Raw genomic sequence first — 25,723 nt, 5'->3', positions numbered from 1 at the left:
TTTTTGGGGGATGAAAATGTCAGGTCTTCACCAAGGCTAACTATCCAGACTGGTCCTACATGGGACAGAATAAAGCCAAGGAAGTCCTTAGCAGTGTGAAAGCACGCCAGTGCAAGTAGATAAATAGGTACCATTGCAGCAGGGAATCAAATTGATTCCAATTGATAACCCAGCTGGCGGCTGCAGAAAGAGAGGGGTGTGGTGCTGTGTCTCTCCCCTGACTCTCCCCGGCTTTCCTCCCCAGAGAAGAAACAGTACCGCGAGTCCTATATCAGCGACCTGGAGATGGACCAAATGGAGAAACGTTCCCGCGCGAGCGGCAGCAGCTCCGGGAGCATGAAGCCCAAGTGCCTCTCCCGCCTCTCGACCGCCAGCCACAGCAGCTCGCACACGTCGGGAATCGAGGCTGACCCCAAGCCCAGGGGTGAGCAGGGGGGCGAGGAGGACTTCCTGCCGCCCTCCGCCCACCACAAATTGAGGGCCTGCAGCTCCCTGACCAGCCACGGCAGCTCCCACACTTCGGGCGTGGAGAGCAGCGAGAAGGAGCGCCTGGAGGAAGAAGACTCCTCCCAGGAGGACGGTAAGTCCGGCAGCAAGGGCAGCGCCGAGCCTGCGGGGCGGGCCCCTCCCTTTGGGGACGGATGGGCTGGTTATATTTCCACGCTGTAGTTCACTCAGCCGAACCCCCACAAAAAAAGCACATAGGGCAGAGGATGTAAATCAGATCACCCAAAGGCCTGGTTAAAAAGGAACGTTTTTGCCTGGCGCCTAAAGGTGTGTAATGAAGGCGCCAGGCGAACTTCCCTGGGGAGAGCTTTCCACAGACAGGGAGCCACTGCAGAGAAGGCTCTGTTCTTGTGTTGCCACCCTCCAGACCTCTTGATGAGGGAGCATACAAAGAAGGGCCTCAGATCTCAGATGATGTTCTCAGGGTCCGGGAAGGTTCATATGGAAAGAGGCGGTGCTTGAGGGTTAAGCAGAAATTCAAGGTAATGATGGTTAGTTTCATGTGCCCAAGAAAGTTGAAAATAAAGAGGGAAACATGTTTTCTCTGCTGCTACTGTTAGTTCTTGGCTTTCAATTACCGAACATCATGTTCTTGTCTCCATTACCAAACATCACAAATGCAGAATAAACCCTATAGGATTGTTGACAAGTGATCAGTGAAACAATTGCAATCTATGGTCAACGAAGAAACAACTAAAAAAGGGGAAAGGGTTAAGCACCCCCTCCAACTGCAGTTTCTTGGTTTCTGGCTGCAGCCTTGCAACTCTTTTCAGTTTTTGGAAAGATCGCAGTCACATTTATTGTCTGCTTTGACGCAAAACCATCTGCAAATATGGTACAATGAAAATGTCTTTTGTTTTTCCAAAGCCCACACGTATGAGGATGGGCAGGGCCAAATTTAGGTTCAGTGCGGCCCTAAGCTACTGAAGGTAATGGGGCCCTTTATATGTCCAGCTGTCCTTTGTCAACAACAAATTGTTGCTGTTTTTTGTGTTGAATATATGCTATATGGTAATTTATGGACCTCATAGGTATCTCAAGCCATTTGCACATGTTGCCATGTAACCAGTCCATGCAGAATGTAGGCACCCTGTATATAGAAATGAGCAAACCAGTGATATTTTAGGGAGCAGGCGAGCAGGCGGGGCCCATGACTTACAACATAGGAGCCGACACAACACAAAACACTGTAGGTTTTATTTTAATTGTTTTTTATCTTATAGTTTGGAAATGTACATCCAGGGTTTTTTCCTTTAAATTTTTTTGGGGGGCTCCAAGAGAGTGGGGCCCTAAGCTATAGTTTGTTTAGCTTATACAGTCATACCTCAGGTTACAGCCGCTTCAGGTTGTGTTTTTTCAGGTTACAGACCGCCAAAACCCTGAAGTCCCGGAACGGGTTACTTCCGGGTTTCGGCGGTCGCGCATGCGCAGAAGCACTAAATCACGCTTTGTGCATGTGCAGAAGCGCCGAATTGCAACCCATATGTGCGCAGACACGGGTTGCAAACGTTGCAGGTTGCAAGCGTGCATCCCACATGGATCACGTTCACAACCCGAGCGTCCACTGTACGTAAATCCTGGACGGGGGAATCCCAAGGTCCTCTGCATGGGGGATGAGACGATGCTCTGCTGTGTCCTCTGTGCTCTTCCCTGTACTGCAGCCTCCCTTCCCCACTCCCATCTCACACCCCTCCGTCTTTGGTTCAGAAATAGAGATGCTGGTCGATGACCCCCGAGACCTTGAGCCCACGAGCGAAAGGTCCCTGGACGACGTGAGTCCCGACGTCTGCATTTACATCACCGAAGACATGCTCATGGCCAGGAAGTTCAACGGGCACTCAGGTAAACCTCCCAGGAACTCGGCGTAAGCAAGGAAGCAATTAACAACAACAACAACAGTTTATTATTTATACCCCGCCCATCTGGCTGGGTTGCCCCAGCCACTCTGGGCGGCTTCCAACAGAATATTAAAATACAATAAAATACAAACATTAAAAAGGGATGCGGGTGGTGCTGTGGGCTAAACCACAGAGCCTAGGGCTTGCCGATCAGAAGGTCGGCGGTTTGAATCCCCGCGGCAGAGTGAGCTCCCGTTGCTCAGTCCCAGCTCCTGCCTACCTAGCAGTTCGAAAGCACGTCAAAGTGCAAGTAGATAAATAGGTACCGCTCTGGCGGGAAGGTAAACGGCGTTTCTGTGCGCTGCTCTGGTTTGCCAGAAGCGGCTTAGTCATGCTGGCCACATGACCCGGAAGCTGTACGCCGGCTCCCTCGGCCAATAAAGCGAGATGAGCGCCGCAACCCCAGAGTCAGCCACGACTGGACCTAATGGTCAGGGGTCCCTTTACCTTTACCTTTTTATTAAATATTAAAAGCTTCCCTAAAGAGGGCTGCCTTCAGATGTCTTCTAAAAGTCTGGTAGTTGTTTATTTCCTTGACTTCTGGTGGGAGGGCGTTCCACAGGGCGGGTGCCACCACCGAGAAGGCCCTCTGCCTGGTTCCCTGTAACTTGGCTTCTCGCAGCAAGGGAACTGCCAGAAGGCCCTCGGCGCTGGAGGCTCGGCGGTAGAGTGTCTGCTTTGCACACAGAAAGTCTAGGGTTCGTGGAATCATAGAGTTGGAAGGGACCCCCGAGGGTTATCCAATCCACCTCCTTGCAGTGCAGGAATCTCGGCTAAATCTCAGAATTGCTCCCTGCCCGGCAGCGTCTCCAGAAAAGACTCGTGTCTGGAAACCCCAGAGTGCCGTGACTCAAAATCAGGCAGCTTCCTATTTGAATCAGCTCCTTCTTCAGAACATCTTCAGGTGGCGATGGGAAACACTTCCTGCCCCTAAAGCCCAGGGAGGATGAAATTTAAAGGATATTTAGTTAAATATGCTAAGATAATTTAAATAGAAATACCAGATTGGCCTAGGATTTAAATATGTGATTTTATATAATAATATGTTTAAAGTTTATATGAAAAGAAGTTAATTGTCTAAGTAAATTTTATGAGAAATTAGTCTTGGAAAACTGTTACAATGATATACATGGAAATTCAGCCGGGGGGATTTGAGGATGTCACCTAACAATGTTAATAATAGTGGAATAATTGCAGTTAAGATTTATGTGTGTTTGTTTATAAATTTGGAAAATCAATTATAAAAAATTGAAAATAAATAAATAAAGCCCAGGGGAACTGCTGCCAGTCAGTGTGGGTAATGCCGAGCGTTTGGCAATGGCCTTGGCGTGATCAACTCCTGCCCAGAAACCCATGTCATTACTGTGGAAGGACGTGTGGATCCAGAATTGGCCTCCACAGTCACTTACGGACTCATTGTTAAAACCGTGTCTATGGAAGACAATCTTACTCAGCTGGAAGTGTTGGCCAAAAAAGGAATACTGAGCTAGATAGACCAAGAATCTGTCTTGGTATGAGAATAATAATAATAATAATAATAATAATAATAATAATAATAATTTATGATTTATACCCCACCCATCTGGCTGAGTTTCCCCAGCCACTCTGGGCGGTTCCCAATCAAATGTTAAAAACAGTACAGCTTTAAATATGAAAAACTTCCCTGAACAGGGCCGCCTTAAGGTGTCTTCTGAATGTCAGGTTGTTGTTTATCTCTTTGACATCTGAAGGGAGGGCGTTCCACAGGATGGGCGCCACTACCGAGAAGGCCCTCTGCCTGGTTCCCTGTAGCCTTACTTCTCGCAATGAGGGAACCGCCAGAAGGCCCTTGGCGCTGGATCTCAGTGTCCGGGCTGAATGATGGGGGTGGAGACGCTCCTTCAGATATACGGGACCGAGGCCATTTAGAGAAAGTTTCCTACATTCTTAAATATCACATATTTGTTGATTTGGAAAGGGACCACAGGGGTCATAAATTCCAAGCCCCTGCAATGCAAGAATCTTTCTCCCCACCCGAGACTCGAACCCACAACCCTGAGATTAAGGGTCTCACTCTCTGCCGACTGAGCTATCCATCAGAAATCAAATAAACATCTTTGATTTATTCTGAGAAACCCTGCGAAGCTATCGAAGAAATAATACACAGGTGAGGTTGTATCCGGCTTTGCCATGCTCAACAAAGGAGAATCGTAGAATTGCAAAGTTGGAAAGGGGTACTAGGGGTCATCTAGTCTAAGCCCCCCCCCCAGCAGTGCAGGAATCTGAACATAGTGCACCGCACAGCAAAATTCATTAAATAGGGATAAATAAACAATCCGTGCCAAGTTGAGATTTCCCAGGAAAAATAAGTAATAAGCAAGAGCTACATAATCTCACCATCCATTTGAACTGTAATGGCTAAAGTCAGTTTAATCAATACCCTGAAACTGAAACTGAAATTGTATTTTGTCTTAAAAAGCTATCGGATGATAAAAGAGTGGACGGGGTCTAATATCACATTGGCACTTCTTGTTCCAAGGCGTGATAAATGTGGACCGTCTCTGCACAAAATGGTTTTCGGGGATATATTACCAGCTCTGTCTCTTGAGCCACGTTCGCCCATTCCCACATTCTGAAAATGCAGCCGGATGGTGGCGAAGAAATTGGATTTTTCCATTACGCTAAAAAGCAGGCTTCTGATGTACTGTTCCCTAAGGCAGTGTTTCCCAACCTTTTTTGGGCAACGGCACACCTGTTTAATGAAAAAAATCTCGCGGCACACCACCATTACAGCCCCGTGACGTCAGCGCGCAGCGTCACGCCGGGAGGGACGCACGAAAGTGAAAGTTTTCAATTTTTTTCCCTCCCCCTTGCCGGGGAACCTCCAAGCTTTGGGGGGGGAGGAGGCAGCAAAGCGAGGCAGGAAGGAGAGCGCGGCTTGGCTGAGTGAGCTTTGGCAGGGGCAGGGAATGAGAGCCGCGAGGCGGGCGCTGCAGACGGAGGCGCTGCCCGCCGAGCTCGCAGCTCGCCCGTCGAAGCCTGCACGATCACCCGCCGCGGGGAGCCGGGGGCGGCGGCGCGGTTGCCGGGCAGCGGCGGGGGTGGGGGTGGCGGTGGCTGCTTGCCGCCCTCCTGGGCGGAGGCGGGCACAGTGGGCACCGGCACGGCCAAGGGCCCCTGCTTGGTGCCGTCGGATGTGGGAGCTCGCTCGCTCGCCGCCCCGCGTGTGCTCGCCGAGCGATGATAGGATGTAGCGAGCGGCGATGGGGCTAGCCGGAGAAGAGAGGGCGAGCCCCCTCCGCTCCGGCCCTAAAAAGGGCAAGCCACGCCCCCTCCAGCCAGCCAGGAGGCGTGGCCGGATGGGATTCCCCTGCTCTCGCGGGGGCTGAGATGGGATTCCCCGCTCACGTAGGGGCGGATGGGATTCCCCGCTCACGTGGGGAAGGGCGTGATGCCCGCAACCCCACCTCCTGGGGCAGGCCCAGTGGCGAGCGGATGCGCAGGCCCAGTAGCGAGCGGCGATGGGATGTGGGAGCTCGCTCGCTCGCCGCCCCGCGTGTGCTCGCCACCGCCGCCCCGCCTCTCACCGCCCGACTCGCCCGCCTCCACGGAACACAAGGCAAAGTTCCACGGCACACTAGTGTGCCGCGGAACACCGGTTGGGAAACACTGCCCTAAGGGGTACTTAGCGGTTCTGTTAAGAACTGGGCCACCCTTGAATAATGACGAACCTCGGCTCTTTGCTTTCTTGTTTCCAACACAGGATTAGTCGTCAAAGAAGTCAGTTCGTCCACTTCCAGCTCCTCGGAGACCGTGGTCAAGCTTCGTGGCCAAAGCATTGATTCATTGCCCCAGGTTCGTAAGTTCTGCATGAGTCCATAAAGTTCTGCATCCGAGGCCATAAAACCATAGAATTGTGGAGTCTCTAGTGCAGGGGTCAGCAAACTTTTTCAGCAGGGGGCCGGTCCACTGTCCCTCAGACCTTGTGGGGGGCCGGACTGTATTTTGAAAAAAAGATGAACGAATTCCTATGCCCCACAAATAACCCAGAGATGCATTTTAAAGAAAAGCACACATTCCACTCATGTAAAAACACGCTGATTCCCGGACCGTCCGCAGGCCAGATTGAGAAGGCAATTGGGCTGGATCCGGACCCCAGGCCTTAGTTTGCCTACCCCTGCTCTAGTGCAGGGATGTCAAATAGGTAGATCATGATCTATTGGTAGATCACGGGGTGTCTGTGGTAGATCGCTGGACCCTCCCCCCATCCCACAAAAGCTCAACAACTTTGGTAGATCACTGCCAGTTTTTTTTTAATAGTGGGAGCAGATCTCAGTCTCTTGAAAGCTGGATGTGCCTGCTCTAGTGTTTTCCTTAAGCCAGTGGTTTTCAGCCCGTGCGCTGTGGCACCTTGGGGTGCCTTGAAGGATGGTCAGGGGTGCCGTGGGCAACACTGGCCTCTGTACCTCTTTCCTTCCCTCCCTCCTCTGATGCCCTCTTGCGTCTCTGCCTCCCAAAGGCTTGCAGGGCTGTTTGAGTTTTTTAATTTTTTTATTAGTTTTTATTAAATATTACAAGAAAATAAAAAGAAAAAAGAAATAGAAACAAAAATCAATACATAACACGCAGACTAGAAAAGAAAAGAGACGAAAGCTAAAAGAAAGAATGCCAAATTTATACTTCGAACATTACACACTCTCTCTCTCTATATATATATATATATATATCTCCTAGTTAAAATATTCTAAAAGACTTCCACCGCATTCACCACACGTCTCTTAGTTTCTACTTCACCTTTACACCTGTTCTTCAGTCACTCCTTTTTCTTGAGTTCTTTCACAGTCCATCAAATCTTTGTCTTCTCTATATTCTTCACAAGGTTAGTCTAAGCACAACCAAACTTTCGTATTTGAGGCTTGCAGGGCTGTTTGTTGCAGCAGCAGCCCTGGCTGCAAGCTCCGCAGGCGAATGGTGCCTCTGGGGCTGGCCAGGGGGTGCTGCTTGCCAGCAGCTAAAGCAGCCTCAGAGTAAGCAAAGGAGGGAGGGAGCCCAGCCAGCCAGTCTGCCGTCCCTTGCTGTTGGGAATGAACGGACAAGTCCCAGGCCTCTGTGGGGCAGTGTGAGGAGGCTGTCGGATTCTCTAGCCTTTATCAGAGGTAACTGGCCACTTTCCCGGCACTCGGCTTGAGATCCTTGTTGACCTCCCCGTCTGCGTCTCCCGGCAGGATACAGGCAAGGTCACGATCGGCGATCCCACTCAGCGTGAGAGGGACACACCACTCCCCCCCTCCTCCCTGTTTCCCCAGGGAGGGGAAAGAGACAGACAGAAATCTATTTACATGTCTTTATTTCTGTCATTGCAGCAGTACAGAGAAACGTGTCTGCACTCTCCAGACTCCAACAGTAGAGAGACTAACTCCACCCCTGTACTTCCAGTACAGGTCAAATGACACTCTGAGCTAACATCCGGTGCTCAGAACAGTGAATAGACTGCCCTGTTGTTCTCACGGTACAGTCCCCAACAATCACATCCTGTTTAGCATTCCAGGCACTTGCAGCTCGCTCTCGCATTGCTGCTTTTTCCTGACAGAGGCGCCTCTCTTTGGGGATGCTCAGAGATCAGGGGCGGCAGCGGCAGCAGCTGCCCAGAGGACTCCCAAGGAGAGGGAAGGAGGCTGAGGGAACCCTCCACAAGGGAGGGTGTTCAAAAAGGGGTGAGGGGCTGCCAGTTCTGCAGGCAAGGGGGGACCTAACTGGGCTCCTGAGCTCCACAATGGAGCCAAGGAAGAATGTAGTTGGTCAAGGGAGCCATGGACTCCAAAAGGTTGACAGCTTCTGCCTGAAACCCTTCGATGGTTATATTTTCTGAGAATCCTCCGGAAAAATAATCTCTCAAAGGACCTGTTGGTGGCATTTTACCATTGTACTGTTGAGAGTGTATTAACTTATGGTCTGTGTTTGTGGTTTGGGAGCTGCATGGTCAGGGAAGAAACAAGGCTGTCCAGGGTTGTAAAGACGGTGGAGAGAATAACTGGGTGCACTCTTCCCACCTTGGATCAAATCTATGCTTCCGAGTGTCATAAGAAAGCTGCAGAGATAGCGCAGGATAGTGCGCACCCCGGAAATGATCTCTTTCAGCTTCTGCCTTCTGGAAGAAGGTACAGGGTTATAAAGACTAGGACTAGCCGCCTGAGAAACAGTTTCTTTTTTTTTTTTAATATAGATATTTATTAGTTTTCCAAAAAGAAGAAAAGAAAAATAAAAAGAAAAAAAGACCACAACAGCAGACATAAGAAAAAAAGAAAAATAGCAACAAAGCACAAAACAAGTGTACAATATACACAATAAAAAAGAATTTTTTACCTATCAAATTAACATTGTCATCTCTGTCATCTCTTTCTGGACTTCCTTCAGCTCGCCCGTAAATCTTCCATAGTCAAAATCAAAATTACACATTGCCTGGTTTGTATTGTCATTACGCATTCCTCTTCCTCTATTTTCCTTAAACAATACCTCTTAGTCTTTCACAGTGCTTCTCTAAATCCCCTTAACGTTATTTGACCTTTACTAATATATTCCAGATAGTCTACATATTTCCCCCAGTCCTTAATGAACTTTTGGTCTCTTAGGTGTCTGATCTTCCCTGTTAATCTATCTAAATCCGCGTAGTCTAATAACTTCAATCTCCACTCCTCTATTGTTGGCATTTCCTTTTTTTTCCACTTCTGGGCAAGAACTATCCTTGCTGCTGTGACTGCGTAATAAACAAATTTATGGTCTTTCTTTTTTATTTCATTCCCTAACATCCCTAACAGAAAGATTTCAGGTTTTTTAATAAACGTATACTTTAGCACCTTCTTTAATTCAACATAGACTTCTTCCCAGAATTCTCTCACCCTCCCACACTCCCACCACATGTGGTAAAAGGAGCCCTCCTTCTTTTCACATTTCCAACATTTCCTGTCTACTTTGTACATTTTCGATAGTTTCGCAGGTGTTATGTACCACCTGTAGAACATCTTCATGACGTTCTCTTTAACCGTCATACACGCAGTAAAATCCAGACCTTCTTTCCATAAATTCTCCCAGTCCTCAAATTGTATAGCATGGCCTACATCACTAGCCCATCGAATCATTACTGTCTTAACTTCTTCATCTGCCAAATTCCAATCCAGCAACATCTTATACATTTTAGATATTGTTTTCACCTCATTATTTATAATTTCCGTCTGAAATTTTGAGTCTTTATCTGCATACCCTCTGTCTTTGGCCTCTTTTCTGAACATCTCACTAACTTGAAAGTGATGTAGCCAGTCATACACATACTCCTTAACTTGCTCATATGGTTTTACTTTCCATTTCCCATCTTCTTTCATTAACAATTGGCCATATGTTGCCCAGTCACTTCTCATATTAATTTTCTTAACACTCATCACTTCAAGAGGTGAGAGCCAATGCGGGATTTTAGGTTCTAAGATGTTTTTATACCTTTCCCATATTTCGATAAGTGGACCTCTAAAAATATGGTTTCCAAACTCCTTGTGTGTTTTGCTCTTGCCACACCATAGATAGGCGTGCCAACCGAATCTGTTGTCGAAGCCCTCTAAATCGAGTAGCTCCTTATTATCTAATTTGGCCCAGTCTTTTATCCAACAGAGGCATGATGCCTCATAGTATAGTCTCAGATCCGGCAGAGCAAACCCTCCCCTTTCCCTTCTGTCTGTCAACAGTTTAAATTTTATTCGAGGTTTTTTGCCCTGCCAGATAAATCTTGATAGCACTCTTTGCCATTCTTTAAACGTTCGGCTCCCCTTAATTATGGGGATAGTCTGGAATAGAAATAGTACCCTCGGTAGCACGTTCATCTTAATAGTATTAATCCTTCCCCAGAGGGACAATCTCAGTCCTCCCCATACTTCCAAATCTTTTCTTATTTCTTTCCACACTGGCTCGTAGTTATTTTTGAATAGATCTATATTTTTAGGCGTGAGCCAAATCCCCAGATATTTCACTTTCTTGACCGCCTGTATCTGTGACTGGTTTTGGATTATTTCTATTGCACTTTGGTCCATATTCTTTACCATCATCTTTGTTTTCCTTTTATTTAATTTGAAGCCTGCTATTTCCCCAAATTGGTCTATTTCCTTTAGGATTTCTTCTATTGTAATTATTGGAAACAGTTTCTATCCAAATGCGATTTTGGTTTTAAACGCAGTGTAAGGTAGTCTCTGTGGGAGTATATTGTATTTAATGATGGGGTATCAGAGGGGTTTTTTTGGGGGGTTAAGGGACGCGGGTGGCGCTGTGGGTTAAACCACAGAACCTAGGACCTGCTGATCAGAAGGTCGGCGGTTCGAATCCCCGCGATGAGGTGAGCTCCCGTTCCTCGGTCCCTGCTCCTGCCAACCTAGCAGTTCAAAAGCACGTCAAAGTGCAAGTAGATAAATAGGTACCGCTCCAGCGGGAAGGTAAACGGCGTTTCCATGCGCTGCTCTGGTTCGCCAGAAGCGGCTTAGTCATGCTGGCCACATGACCCGGAAGCTGTACGCCGGCTCCCTCGGCCAAGAAAGCGAGATGAGCGTCGCAACCCCAGAGTCGTCCACGACTGGACCTAATGGTCAGGGATCCCTTTACCTTTAAGGTAGTCTCTGTGGGAGTATATTGTATTTACCGTATTTTTCGCTCTATAACAGTGTTTCCCAGCCTTTTTTGGGCAAAGGCACACTTGTTTCATGAAAAAAATCTCGAGGCACACCACCATTACAGCCCCGTGACGTCAGCGCGCAGCGTCACGCCGGGAGGGACATGAATTGCTAGCAAATTACATCATCACCTCCTTGAGGGCTGGCTCATCTTCTCCGAAGGCAGAACCCCATTAATTAACAGCACAGGCTCACACCATAGCCAAGATGAGGGGGGAAAACCTCAGTCATGCACAGTCATGCACATGTGGGGGCTAAATGAGGACGAAGACCGGGCAGAGAGCAGGGTTCAAATCACCCCACCTGGCCAGGACAATCCCTGGGTGCTCCCTTGGGCCACTCGCCTGACCCACCTCGCAGGGCTGTTGTTGCGAGGATAACACGGGGAGAACCACGCGCGCCCCCGGGAGCTCCTTGGAGGAGAAAGCGGGCGATGAATGCAATGCACGAAATATATGAGAGGCGACCAGATTTTGCAGGTGAGGGGCCCCCGCCAGCCTCCGCTTCCAACACCCGGCGCAACGACGCCGAAGTTTCCCCCCGGGCTCGGCTCGGGGAGCAGCGCTGCTCCCCCCCGGCTCCCCTTCGCCCTCCCGGCTCTCTCTGCCGCCCACTGGGGACCCCCCTCACCTGCCAAGTCCGGAGCCAGTGGAAGTTGCATGCATGCATGCAGGGCGCCGCGTTGCCATTGCATTGCACTGCACTCCATGCAACGCCTGCACGCATGCATTGCCTTGCACGCCCGCCAAGGGGTCTCCCCGCGGTCCGATGCGTCCCCTCCGGCGCGGATGCAGCATTGCAAAAATAAACACACACCCCCGACGCAGCCCTACCTGGGGGGCAGCCTCCGTCGCTCCGCCTCCGCGGGGATCCCCGGGCTCCATCCTGCCGCCCGATCTCCGCGGGGGCGCAGGCAGGCTGCGCAGGGTCTGCGCGGAAGAGCCCCTGCCCGCCCGGCCGCCGCCGCTGCGCTCATTCCATGGCCGGGAGAAGAGCGCTTCAAACAAAACGCCCGGCCCGCCAGGCCACGCTGGGAAACGTAGTTTGCGCACCCCGCGTGGGCGCGGAGCCCAAGGGCGAGGGGACTACGGATCCCGGCAGCCCCCGCGCCGGGGACGGAGGGGGAGAGGCCGGGTGCAGGGATGGAGGGACGGGTGGGCGAGCGAGCGAGTGAGTGGCAGCCGCCAAGCCTTGGCCGAGAGCCAGGAAGGGCCTCCCCGGAGGAGGAGGAGGAGGGAGGCGCAGAGCGGGAGGGAGGGAGGGAACCCCAGGGGTCATCTAGTGACGGCACCCCAATCGAAAATTTGACTTTTTTTAAAAAAAAATCTTTCGAATTTTTTAATTTTTCCCGCAGCACACCAGGCAACATCTCGCGGCACACTAGTGTGCCGCGGAACAGTGGTTGGGAAACACTGCTCTATAACACGCACCAGACCATAACACACACGTAGTTTTTAGAGGAGGAAAACAAGAAAAAAAATATTCTAAACGAAATAGTGGATATATGATTTTTGTGGTTCATGCTGTGGCCACAGACATGTGATCTGACAGTGAGTTTGGAGTAGCCCAATGCAAAAATCCTGAGGATCCATGTGGATCCATGCTTTGTAACCACGGAGGAGGGAAGGAAGGGGAACCATGGATCCTCTGCTCACGACTGCAGCAGATCCCCCCCCCCCCGCCACCCGCAGGCATTCGCTCCATAACACGCAGAGACATTTCCCCTTACTTTCTAGGAGGAAAAAAGTGAGTGTTATGGTGCAAAAAATACGGTAATTATGGGGTATCAGAGTTTTTAGAGGGCTAACCAGGCTGGGATTGCTGGGATAGCAGGCTTGTGGGTTTTTGAAGGTCTGGTGCGGATTTTTTCCAATTCCATTGTTCTGCATGGGACAATGACAATAAAGACGATCATTTCCTGTTTCCTGCAGACGGCCTGCCGGAAGCCAAAGACCTCCACTGACCGGCACAGCTTGAGCCTGGACGACATCCGACTCTACCAAAAGGACTTCCTGCGACTGGCCAGCCTCTGCCAGGAGACAGCCCAGAGCTACACCTTCGGCTGCGGCCACGGACTGGCCGAAGAGGGCCTCTACTGCAACGGCTGTTTGGCGCAGCAGTGCATCAACATTCACGACGCTTTCCCCGTCAAGAGGACCAGCAAGTACTTCTCTCTGGATCTCGCCCACGAAGAAGTCCCGGAGTTTGTCGTCTGACGCTGCCTCTCCAGAAACGCCTCCGGAGCTGGGTACTCGGGAGGGAGGTTGACCCAAGAAAGAGGACCACGGATTGCCTGGATTATTTCTGGTGCCATAGCAGGGGCATATAGAGATATATATTCCCCGTCAATTTTTCTTCTCGGATACTACACAGATATCCTGTGTGTTGCACTTTGACAAAAATGTGCCTGTCCCAACGGCGGTTTCTTTCTGAATCGATGTCCGCGGTGGGATTTGCTCTGGAAACACGGCGGTCTTCTTTTCTCGGAAAAGGGGAAGCCAGCCTTCAGCACTTGTTGGCTCTCTCGTTTTGACAAGAAAAACAGATGCACAAAGATTGGCTTTTTAATTTTATTTGCCTCACGCCAAGCTGCCGTCTTTCTTCCGCGCTTCAGGTGGCCGTGGCTTCTTCCTGCGTCACATTTTGCAGCTTTCTTTGGGTCGGCCGTCGTGGCATCGATGCTGAAAGCGAGGACATCATCGGTCTCTATAGTCTTCTTTCTCCCCCCCCCCAAACCCTTTTTACTTCCTGCACTGTGTCAAGCCAAAGAAATCGTCCCAAACGGGAAGCCATCGAGACCACAGGTGTGAGCAATAACTGACCAAAGGGACTTTGTCCTCCTTCGGTCGAGAGGCCTGGGGGAGGGCGGCAAGTGTGTCGCGATGCAGTCGGGCCACCATTTTCCTGTTCTTCCCCACCGAAAGGAAAAGGACTGCGGGGACATCATCTCCCATCTGATATTTTGTGTTGTTTACAAAAAAAAAGGGGAAGAAAAAAAAACAGGCCTAAAAACCGATGTTCAGAAAAGTGGGATTTTGAAAGCTGCTGGAAGCGTTTTCATTTGAGGTGGACACAACCTCATGAACAGATAATCTGTCAGGATGTAGCAATAAGGTTTGCTGACCAAAGTACCTTAAATTTGAGAGAGAGAGAGAGAGAGATTATATATAAAAAAATGCGTATATAAGTATAGAGAGGAGTATTTGTTTATTGTATGCTTGAACTTGCAGATCTCCCGTTTTACGTTTTGTTTTTCTGTTTTAAATGCCTTTTGCAGAAAACGTTAACTACCCCCCCCCAACACCCCATGTTACATATATAGACAATCATAAGCTCTACTTACACACAGGGAAGAAAACTTGCTCCCCTTTTATTTTTGCTGTCGAGGGAGGGGGGGTGTTGTTGCTGCGTCGTAAGCATGGCGTCTTCCTCACCCCCATAATATATCTTTGCTGTTTTCTTTTTTTGAACTGGGTCTTCTTTGTATCCTGAGATGCTCCCTTCTGCCATCCCCTGACCACAGGCTCGTTAGGAGAATAGTTTTGCCCCCTTACCATTCAGCATAGCTCTTATAAAACAAACACGTCCAAATACTTTACAAATACAGTAACGTTTGTGGGCAGCAACCACATCTTTGACCTGACCTCCTATGTGCAGCTATAGCAAGATTGCATCTTGCGTGCGTTGAGCTTGCACAATTTTGACCATACGCGGTCGGAGGCAGACCAGTTGGAATCGCGCACCTGAACTCCAAACGAGGTAGAGATCTTTATAGAGCTCCTTACGTTCTCCGCCTTGCTTGAGGGGCAAGGCCTGCTCAGGGCGCCACCTCGGGGATGCTCATGCAAGATCCCGCACGGCCATCTGGGTTCCTGCGAGATTTCATGTGAGCATCCCAGAGCCAGTGTTCTGGGCTGGCCTTCATCCCCAAGTTAAGACAGAGAGCTAAGCTGTCTTAAAAGCTTTTTTTTGCTGCTGGATCCGTGTGGTTTACCCGGCACAAAAGGAGCTTTTAATCTCTCTGCCTTACTTGCACACACCTGGTAGCTGCAGACACGACTCCAGGGGTTTGGGTATATATGATTTCCGTGCATACGCAAAACCCTTGGAACCAAACCTCCACGTAAGATGTACAATATTTATTAGTCTTCCGTGGAATAAAATAGCGCAAAGGTATGTGCACTGCCAGAGAGCTGGAATTGGCCATGACTTCTGCTTCGTGATCCAAGCAGTAGCAAACATATTTCGGGGGGGGGGCAGCCCCATATTCTGTGCTGAGCAGCGTTCCCCATAACCTGAACTTTGAGCCGAGAGCTTAAGAAGGTGATGCTCAGCTTCTCCGTTCTTCTGGAAAAGTTGTGCCATTCTCCAAGGGGAAGGAGGCTGGTGTTCAGAGGATGGCCATGTTGGAATTACGTGTTTTCAGTAAACGGGTGTGGGTCATCCCCTCTCTCAAATTGTCCCAAGACCTTCAGCCGTTCTGCGGGAGCGGGGGAAACAAAACGATTTAAGTTTCTTAGCACGATGCCTTTTTAAAAAAGCACGCGAACAAATATTTTTTGAGAGGTTTTGTATTCACAGCCACACAGCATCGCCATATTTTGATACACTTGTCTTTTTTCTAACTGGAGCCTTTCTTAAATATATATATGTACCTGTATATATATATTATTTTATAAAGCTGAAAGCAAGGATATTTTTCTAAAGAGGCAGAAAATTTCCATTCTTTCCTTTCCCTCCCCACCTTCCCCCTGTTTTGGTATCCAAATAGGCTGACCAACTAATCAGTATTAAGAGTTGAGCCAAGAGAAGTCTCAAGTTGGGCACGTCTAGATTCTGCCAATCGCTTCAGATGATCTTTCACTGGCACCTGCGCTCCTCAGCATGTCAGCACAAGATGTTTGCAGCTTCCTTTTGAGATTTTGCTTTGTGATACAGGCAGGGGTGTGCTTGTTTGTGTGTCGTAAAGCAGCAGTTGCAGTGAGACTGCATGTCCTTTATGTTGTGCTTTGCCATTGGCACTGCCCGTTTGGCACAGGTGCCCCCTCTTCTCCATAGCATTCTGGTACCAGCCGTTGCAAATTGCAGACTCCACCCCTGGCAGGCCAATCTTAATCCCTCCTCAGCCAAGGATGGCGACCTGTCAGAGTTTGTCTTGCCCTCACCTGGGGATTCAAGCACCTGGTAGGCTGCAATACACAGAGAGTAGACCATGTTGGGCTTGGAGGACTGTACATAAAGGAGCAATGTTGTCGTTGCTTGCCCTGTTCCTCGCTTCCCATTGGACAGCCCTCTTGTCATTTGACGCACCATCAGAATTTGCCCGCCCAGATCTGTAGACAGAGGCTGGATCTAGGTGAGACAAATTTCGGCAAGGAACGAGGCTGACCTTTCACTCTGGTGTGGTGGCCAGAGTGCTTGAAAAGGGCAGGTGATATTACCAATAAGCTTGACTGGTTTACCCTGGAGACTTTATTTTGGAGAAGGAAGAGGAGATTTTCTGAAATTAGCCATTTCCCAGTCTCCCGTGAATGCCCCAGCACCGCACGATCGCAGAAGTCAGCCATCGCGGTTTGCATAACACTTTCCTCTGTGTCTCTTGAGACACAGGTAATAACAGCGACAGCTCACCTGACGCGACCCTTTCGTCCGTCCCAGACGCATGGCTGCAGCCAAATTCCTTGATTCTGAATTCCTATCGATCAGCATTTTATTGTTGCTGTTCCTGAGCTGAACTTCTGAACAATCTAAGGCAGCCTTTGCTAACCTGGTGCCGGGCAGAGGTGTTTAACCTACAGTTCCCATGAGCTTCCAGCATCATGCAGCCAAGCAGATGGGAACTGGGTCTAAACACCTTTGCACAACACCAGCTTATCCAAGGCTGATCTCAAGTCATAATATCAGGCAGCAGTCAATTTGTACGGTGAAGCTGCAGGCTGATATTAAATGCAGATGCACATACACACATCCTGATCTAATTTGAGTTGGATTCAGATGAGCATCTGTGTCACGGAGGAACACCTGTGAAGTTGTTATGCGGTGATGAGAATTTTCCTCCATAGGGTCTAGCCGCATGTGAGGGCCAAGTCTCGGCACACTGACTCAGCCCATTTGAAACATGAGGGAGGTGAGCTCAAAAGTGCCTTATTCCCAAATGCCACAGGTGGGCACACGGCTTCAGCTGTGCCTGCCGTTTGGCGAAGTTTGGAGCCGCCTCCGTCACCCAGCCTGTTGTCTTGCGTCCGATCAAAAATGGAGAAGCTCTGTAGATAAAACACTTCTTGCCATTAGAGGGCAGTATCACCCTGGTGACCGAGCGGAGGAATGTTCCGGATTTCGGTTCACCGCTGTGTTGACAAAGGCGAGTATTGCGCCTTGCGGGACTGAGCTGTGTGATTGGACAAGCCATCTCGTTTCTCGTCTTTCTGGCTTTTTTTTGGTGTAGAAGTAAAGATGTTCTGAGGACATCATCGGAAGCCGTATCTTACGGTCGCACAAAAGCCGAGGCTGGATCTGTGGGTCTGTGCTGCCGCTGCTTAAAATAAGACTTAAAACAAGAACAACAGTTGACCTGGTGTGCGGTCGGTTGTCTGGCTTCTGTGTGATAACACTTGCCTTGCAGGGAATGCTAGCTTTGTTTTATAGAACCAGCTGTGAGGGTCTTTGTGCATAAACTTTCAATTTATTTGGACGGTTTCAGCTGAAAACCCACTGCTTGTGTGTAAGTCTTGCATGGCAGCATAAGCCAGGGATGGAGACCTCGAGGAATGAGTTCAGGGGGGATTAGACGCATATGCAGAGAGCCCGCCAGCAAAAAGTTGCCTTTGTGAATCCAAGCAGTGTCTTCAGAGATGTGCTGGTGGGTCCCAGTGGATGTCAAAATGTGTGCTTTGTCCCTTCCCGATCCCCACAGCAAATGGGGGCACAATTGCCCAGCTGGTTCTAAGGGTGGGCAAGGCCTTCGGATGGCAGCAGGGCCTGCCAGGTGGTGGCACCGTCCTTGAGAAGTCCAACCTCACACCTGAAGAGAGGTCAGCTCTGCAGACGGGCCTGCGGCTCAGTCCTTGCACCCAAAGCAGCGCAAAGTCTCTCCTTCCATTAGTGCAAGGACTTGTGCCGTGGGACGTCCCCCTCGCCTGCAGCCTCCCCAAATCTGCTCCAGATTTAGCACGCCAGGGAGGGGGGAAAGTGCCAAGCTAACTCCTTGCCCTAACCGGACGAGGGACTCAGCACCACTTTGGATATGAGTCCCTGCTTTGCACGCCTCGCATCCCAGCTTCTAACCCTGGCATCTCCAGCGACCGGATCCCAACTTGCAGGGCGGAAAGCCAGCCAGAGCGAGACACTATATTCCCAGGTAGACCGGTGGCTTGGCTCAGCGTGGTTGAAGGCAGTCTGTTCACACTTCTGCCTGCTTCATGTCTAAAGCATGGATCTGATTTTCAGAGAAGGTGCCTTACAGGGAGACAGGCCAGCTCAGAATTCCCTACACCAGCGTTTCCCAAACTTGGGACTCCAGCTGTTGATGGACTACAACTCCCATCATCCCTAGCTAGCAAGGACGGTCAGGGATCATGGGAGTTGTTGTCGTCCAAAAGAAGCTGGAGACCCGTGTTGGGGAAACACTGCTCTACACTGACTGGCAGTAGCTGTCCGGGTGCTCGGGCAGCAGACATTCCCAGCGTGACCCAGAGGTGCTGCTTGAAATTGCACCTGAGACAAATCTGCAAATCACTGGGCTTGGCGGCCCCTAATGCACAGGGATGCTCAAACTCCTCCTGACCCCTTCCTCAAAAGGAGGCGTGTTGGTTCCTTGCCCCATGCCCTCCCCTTTCCATCAGCAAAAGACTTACCGGGTGGGAGTTGCATGGAACCAACCCCTGCTCCACTGCTCCTTTAGACCTGAGCAAACCAGAGACGAAGAGGTCCCTTCCAGGGTCACCGGGGGCACGAACGTTGTGGCAGCCTCTAGGGTCCTCACTGTGCCATGAGGGGCGGCACTGAATTGTGCCACTGGGGAAGATAGCCTTTGGCCCGTAACGCGTTGGTGTGGTTTAAGGGTATGGAAGAAGCAAGTCCTTTTGTATTATAGATGTCCAAAGGAGGCCATATGCTACCAGCCTGTATTTTTATATATATCTCTATCGTATATACTTTCTGCATTTCTGGGAACCCTTTACCGGGTCTGGGTTGCGCCCCGGTTGCTGTCGCCGCAGACCCCCAGCTCCAAGCGCTGCACCGCTCAGACGAGCTCCTGCTCCTTTCTGTGAAAGGCTCTTCCCCGTCCGGGCGGTGGGCAGTGGCGCGCCAGCAGCCGGGAGCAACGCGCTGAAAGGAGCATAGCCAATTTGCGTTTGTCACGCGGGACGTTTGCAGTGCGCGGCCTTCTGTTCGAAGAAATGACAATAAAAGTCGCAGTTTACATTGCAGTAGCTCCTCTGGTCTTTTTTTTTTTTGAGCGGAGCGTCTCCCTCCCCACACTAAGGGGGTGGTGGGGAAACCCAGCTGTCAAAATAGCACATACATATCTGCATTCTCGACTGGCGACCCAGAGAGAGGTGAGTCTCAGGAGAGAAGGTGGAGCCATAGAGTCCTCGAGCTCCGTAAACACCTTGGAGAGCCAGCATAACAAAGAGGGGCATGTTTGCTGTTGTGAATTCTTCCTTAAGTCCTGAGGCAGCCATAGGAAAGCTATAGTCCCTCTTCCTCACTTATTCACGTGAACTGTGGAACTCTCTGCCACAAGAGGCAGGGATGGTGGCCACCAACCTAGATGGCTTGGAAGAGAATTAGACAAGTTCTAATTCTGAATTCTAATCTATGAGTGGTTGGGAAAACCCAGCCAGGTGGACAGGATATTATTATTATTATTATTATTATTATTATTATTATTATTATTATTATTATTATTCACAGAGGAGAGGGTTCTCAACGGCAACCAGCCACAAAGGCTAAGCTCTGCCTTCCCAACTGACCACAGCAACGCTTCTGAATACCATTTGCTGGGAACCACAGAAGGGGAGAGTTGCTCTTGCTCTTGTTTTTGTTTTGTTTTTTAATTAATATTGAACTTTATTAAGTACAAATTAGAAAAACATACATATTTACAACAAAAGAAAATACAAAAGAAAAAGAAAATGCATATAACCAAGGAAAAAATTAGAGAATATTTTATCTCTTTTCATATTTACAGTTATTTATACCTCTATAAAATGCTATTCACAATAAAGGAGTGAAGTGAAAGGTAAAATATCAGAAAAAAGAACAAAGAAAAAATAAAGAAGATCAAAAGTGAAAATTTTTAAAAGTGGATAAGTATTCACTATACGTAGGCATTTCCGATCTATATTTATATTTGATTGTATAATTTCATCTTGCTCTTGTATTTGAATCCTGCTTTCGGGTTTCCCACCGTGGGCATCTGGTCAGCCACTGTGAAAAGAGGACGCTGGACTCGATGGGCCCCTTTGGCCTGACCCTCCAGCCAGGCCTCTTCTCCCGTTCTTAATGCGAATGTCTCCCTGGGTTGACCTGCAAATGATGCTTGCTTTATAGGAGGAACTTCCATGCCAAACTCTGAATCTGCAAATAGGGAAAACTCTCTGCAGAGGAAGTGATTTGGGTGCCTGCTGCCATCTTGTGGCAGGATGCGACCACGAGGATCTGAGCAGCCCAGCTTAGAAGCTGGATGAGTGAGGAGATACTTGAGGGCGTGACGGACAGCCAAGCACATGTTTCAGGGGCACATCCCTGGTTTGGCCTTTGCTTTTGCCATCAGAACGAGGCCTCTAGTGGAGCTCCTGTAACTTCACTGTGGATCCCTAGATGGCGATGGAGGGCAAGGATTCTGAGTGGGAGCCCTAATGCACTCCCTGCCTTCATGATTGACAACTGAGGCTGGCAGGAGATGGTTTGCTAAGATCCTTAAAATAATTTTGCAAGCTGCAGCTACTAAAGAGATTGTTTCCACAATCCATTCTATCACCTTTTTTAAAAAAAAGATTGACATTTTGGCATCCCTAAAGTCTGCTGGGATCTCCTCTCTCTCCCATATTTTTTCGATGGTGTAATGTTGGAAAGTGTCAATCACTTTTCCTACCCTCATTCCACATGGGTCAACACTGATGCCAAAATCCAGCATCACCTGAGCTCTGTAAGTGCAGCTTTCTCCCAACTGAAGCGCAGAGTGTTTGAGGATTGGGACATCCACAGGGAAATGCAAATGCTTGTTTGCAAAGCTATTCTACTAACAACTTTACTGTATTCTTGTGAAACATGGACCACATATAAACAACATCTCCAGCTCCTCGGAAGATTCCATCAACAGTGTCCCCGAAAATTTTTACTCATCACATTTAAAGATAGGTGAACTAATGCCAGTGTACTGGAAGAAGCAAAGATCACCAGTGTCAAAGCAATGATTCTTCAACATCAACTTCGCTCAACTAGTCATGTTTTTCAGATGCCTGATGATCGTCTTCCAAAGCAACTACTCTGCTCCGAACTTAAAAATGGAAAGCATAATGCTGGTGATCAACAAAAAAGTTTTAAAGACTCTCTCAAGGCAAATCTAAAAAAAATTAGTATAAACACTGACAACAGGGAAACACTGGCCTGTGAGTGCTTCAGTTGGAGAACAGCCTTTACCAAAGGTGTCATGGGTTTTGAAGATGCTTGAACTCAGGACGAAGGGGAGAAATGTTCTAAGAGGAAGGCACGCTTGGCAAATCCACACCGTGATCATCTCTTGTCTCCTGGGTCCCCTCCTCTCCTGCCTCTGAGTCTGGACTGCTCTCTGCCCCAGCCTCTTCCTGCTCACTAAACCCTGTCGCCTCTTCAATCTCCGACACCATCTCCTCCCAGTCTGCTCCCTCTTCTCGCTCTGACCACTTGTCACCACCCCGCCACCAGTCCCCTGGCTCCATGCCTTATTCCTTTGGGGGGGGGGTCCCAAGCTGGTCCCTCCCACCACTCCTCTGCCTCCAGCCAGTCCACAGCAGTTTTCCAGCAACTGCAATACGGACACATTGCTACCTCCAGCTTGAGTCAGAGCAAACTAGTAGCCATTGATTGCCCTCTCCTCCACGAATTTGTCTGTTCCTTTCTTAAAGGCAGGGATGCGGGTGGTGCTGTGGGTTAAACCACAGAGCCTAGGGCTTGCCAATCAGAAGGTTGGCAGTTCGAATCCCCATGACGGGGTGAGCTCCCATTGCTCTGTCCCAGCTCCTGCCAACCTAGCAGTTCGAAAGCACATCAAAGTGCAAGTAGATCAATAGGTACCGCTCTGGCGTGAAGGTAAAAGGTGTTTCCGTGCGCTGCTCTGGTTCGCCAGAAGCGGCTTAGTCATTCTGGCCACATGACCCGGAAACTGCACGCCGGCTCCCTTGGCCAATAAAGCGAGATGAGCGTCAAAATCCCAGAGTTGGTCACGACTGGACCTAATGGTCAGGGGCCCCTTTACCCTTACCTTCTTAAAGGCACCTGGCTGGGCGGCCATCATTGCTGGTTAGTTGCACAAGGCCTCCCACTTTGCTGTTGTGCAACCTGAATTTGCCAGCGCATGACTGAATGCCACCCCAAAATAGCATCAGTCTGGCAGATCCTGAAGACTCCCACCCCTCTTTATGTTGGGGAGATTGTAACCCCGTTAACCCCAAAGCAAACCAGCCCTCTTAGTTGCTTGTCAGGTGTTCTCTAATGTGCTGCCTGCCTGCGTTGTTCTGCGCTATTGGCACCCAGACACACATGAATGTACAGCAGCCCTCTGACAGATTCCTTTTCCCTCCTGTCTTCCTTGCAAAGTCTCCAGTCCCCACTGACAGGTTGCCTGCAGTCAGCCAGGGAGCAGGAAGCAGGTTTCTTCAGCTGAATGACCCTAGCTTCCATAAGGCAGCAGAAGGGTGTTTGCCCAGAGCTGGTGGATCAAAGGAGGGAGATGTGAATTTTATTCGGCGGGGAGATGGAGACATGAGCTGCTTCAGCAGTTAGAATGCCAGGCGTTTTTCAAGGAAGGAAGATTCCCAGAAGCTCCCGATCCCAAGGATACAATGGCAAGGTTTTTAGCCTTTTGGCTTGCTGATCAGAAGGTCGGCGGTTCGAATCCCCACAACGGGGTGAGCTCCCGTTGCTCGGTCCCTGTTCCTGCCAACCTAGCAGTTCGAAAGCACGTCAAAGTGCAAGTAGATAAATAGGTACCGCTCTGGCAGGAAGGTAAACGGTGTTTCTGTGCGCTGCTCTGGTTCGCCAGAAGCGGCTTAGTCATGCTGGCCACGTGACCCGGAAGCTGTACACCGGCTCCCTCGGCCAATAAAGAGAGATGAGCGCCGCAACCCCAGAGTCGTCTGTGACTGGACCTAATGGTCAGGGGTCCCTTTACCTTTTATCTGTAATACAGTGTAATCAATTCCCACCATCCCTGCCCACTGGTCTTGCTATCTAGGGATTATGGGATTTGTAGTCCAAAAAACAGCTGGAGACGCAAGTTTGGGAAGCAATGGTATAGATCTATCGTTTTGACTTTTTCCTGGCCCTCCTCCCGTTTGGATGTATGTTTCTTGCCCCCCGCCCCCTTAAATCCAGGGTCTCTGGTTCTACACACACACACACATGCCCAACCTGTTCAGAACTGCAGACCCAAAGGAGGACTCGTGGGAGAGGTTGGGTGCAAGAGATAGCTAAGAATGATGTCCCAAACGTTAGAGTGGTAGATTTGCAGCAAAGCAGCTTGCTGTGTCTTCCTTGCCTTTATGGACACAGCAGAAGGAGAAGATTTGTGTCATTGCATGTTTATAACAGGGACGCGGGTGGCGCTGAGGGTTAAACCACAGAGCCTAGGACTTGCCAATCAGAAGGTCGGCGGTTCGAATCTCCGCGATGGGGTGAGCTCCTGTTGCTCGGTCCCTGCTCCTGCCAACCTAGCAGTTTGAAAGCACCTCAAAGTGCAAGTAGATAAATAGGTACCTCTCCAGCGGGAAGGTAAACGGTGTTTCCGTGCGCTGCTCTGGTTCGCCAGAAGCGGCTTAGTCCTGCTGGCCACATGACCCGGAAGCTGTACGCCGGCTCCCTCGGCCAGTAAAGCGAGATGAGCGCCGCAACCCGAGAGTCGGTCACAACCGGACCTAATGGTCAGGGGTCCCTTTACCTTTACCTTATGTTTATAATACATTCAAAATGCTATTGTATATGTAAAAAATGTCTATTGTAGGCGAGTCCCAATTGGGCCAGGACTTGCCATTGCTTCACTGGCCCAGATGAGGGCATAGGTGGCAACTGCCCAAATTTTACAGATAGTTCTCTTTTCTGGGCTCAGCACCCGAAACCCACAGATAAGGGTAGCATCAAAGCAAGCCAATTAGCTTATATCAAAGAAAGTGAATATACACTTATATGAGCTCATTTCTACAACTACCAATTAACTGTGGGGTTATCTTGACTGCCAATATGGTGTTTGCAGGGCATCTGGAATAGTTCCTCTTTGGTTCAACGCGCCACCTCACGCACCCCAACCACTGAGCCACAGCACCTCTCCAATTTTATTTATACCCCGCCCTCCCCAGCCAAGGCCGGGCTCAATTAGTGCCATTGCCTTCCATTAAGAGTTTGGGTGTAATCCTTGATGCCTCCCTTTCCACGGAGGTGCAGGTTACAGCAACAGCCAAGGCGACATTTTTCCACCTTTGTCGCATCAAGCAGTTGGTCCCTTACCTTTCCCGCTCTGACCTGGCCACAGTGATCCATGTGATGGTCACCTCCAGGCTTGACTACTGTAATTCGCTCTACACGGGGCTGCCCTTGAAGCTGTCCCAGAAACTCCAGCGGGTGCAGAATGCTGCAGCGAGGCTCCTCACGGGGTCCCTGCCATGGGAGCATATTCACCCAGTGCTTTTCCAGCTGCGCTGCACTGGCTCCCGGTGGAGTACAGGGTCAGATTTAAGGTGCTGGTTTTGACCTTTAAAGCCCTTCACGACCTAGGACCCTCGTACCTACGGGACCGCCTCTCCCGGTATGCCCCACGGAGAGCCTCAAGGTCCATAAATAACAACACCCTAGAGGTCCCGGGCCCTAAGGAAGTTAGATTAGCTTCAACCAGAGCCAGGGCCTTTTCAACACTGGCCCCAACTTGGTGGAATGCTCTACCTCATGAGACCAGGGCCCTGCAGGATCTGATTTCTTTCCGCAGGGCCTGTAAGACAGAGTTGTTCCACCTGGCCTTTGGCTTGGAGCCAATTTGATTCCCTCCCCCTCTTTCTTTCTTCTTTTTCCTTTTCTCCTGTGATGCAGCTGCATTTTAATATTTTAATGTTTCAATATTTTAATGTTGTCTTTTAATCTTTTTTAAGTTGTATTCATTCAACTTGTTTTTATTATTGCTTGTTAGCCACCCTGAGCCCAGCCTTGGCTGGGGAGGGCGGGGTATAAATAAAAATCATTATTATTATTATTATTATTATTATTATTATTATTATTTCTTGTTTTCTAACACTTGCGCCCAGCAGTTTCTGCATTCAAGCTATATTTAGCCCCACTTCCTCTTTATTTACATAAGACACTGTCTTGTGCTGAGCCAGACCATCAGGTCCACCTAATCTGTTCTGTCGGCACGGGCCGGCAGCAGCTCTCCCAGTCCTACCCAGCGAT

The 25,723-nt window shown here is 49.5% G+C and overlaps 1 protein-coding gene across 2 annotated transcripts in view; it reads left to right on the top strand.

Moving 5' to 3' along the window:
• FRMD6 (FERM domain containing 6) overlaps positions 1 to 19,515 on the top strand; it is a 176,052-nt gene extending 156,537 nt beyond the window's left edge. For both annotated transcript variants that reach the window (XM_082217914.1, XM_082217915.1), the window contains 4 exons: positions 245 to 580; positions 2,215 to 2,349; positions 6,148 to 6,239; positions 13,018 to 19,515. In XM_082217914.1, coding sequence (XP_082074040.1) covers positions 245 to 580; positions 2,215 to 2,349; positions 6,148 to 6,239; positions 13,018 to 13,302 — 848 coding nt within the window. In that variant the 3' untranslated portion in view covers positions 13,303 to 19,515. The remainder of the gene's footprint in view (positions 1 to 244; positions 581 to 2,214; positions 2,350 to 6,147; positions 6,240 to 13,017) is intronic.
• Positions 19,516 to 25,723: the final 6,208 nt, after the last annotated feature.

The sequence above is a fragment of the Podarcis vaucheri genome (genome assembly GCF_965113315.1).
Source record: "Podarcis vaucheri genome assembly, chromosome: 1".
NCBI lineage: Eukaryota > Metazoa > Chordata > Lepidosauria > Squamata > Lacertidae > Podarcis > Podarcis vaucheri.
This window is presented reverse-complemented; position numbering and strand designations above follow the sequence as displayed.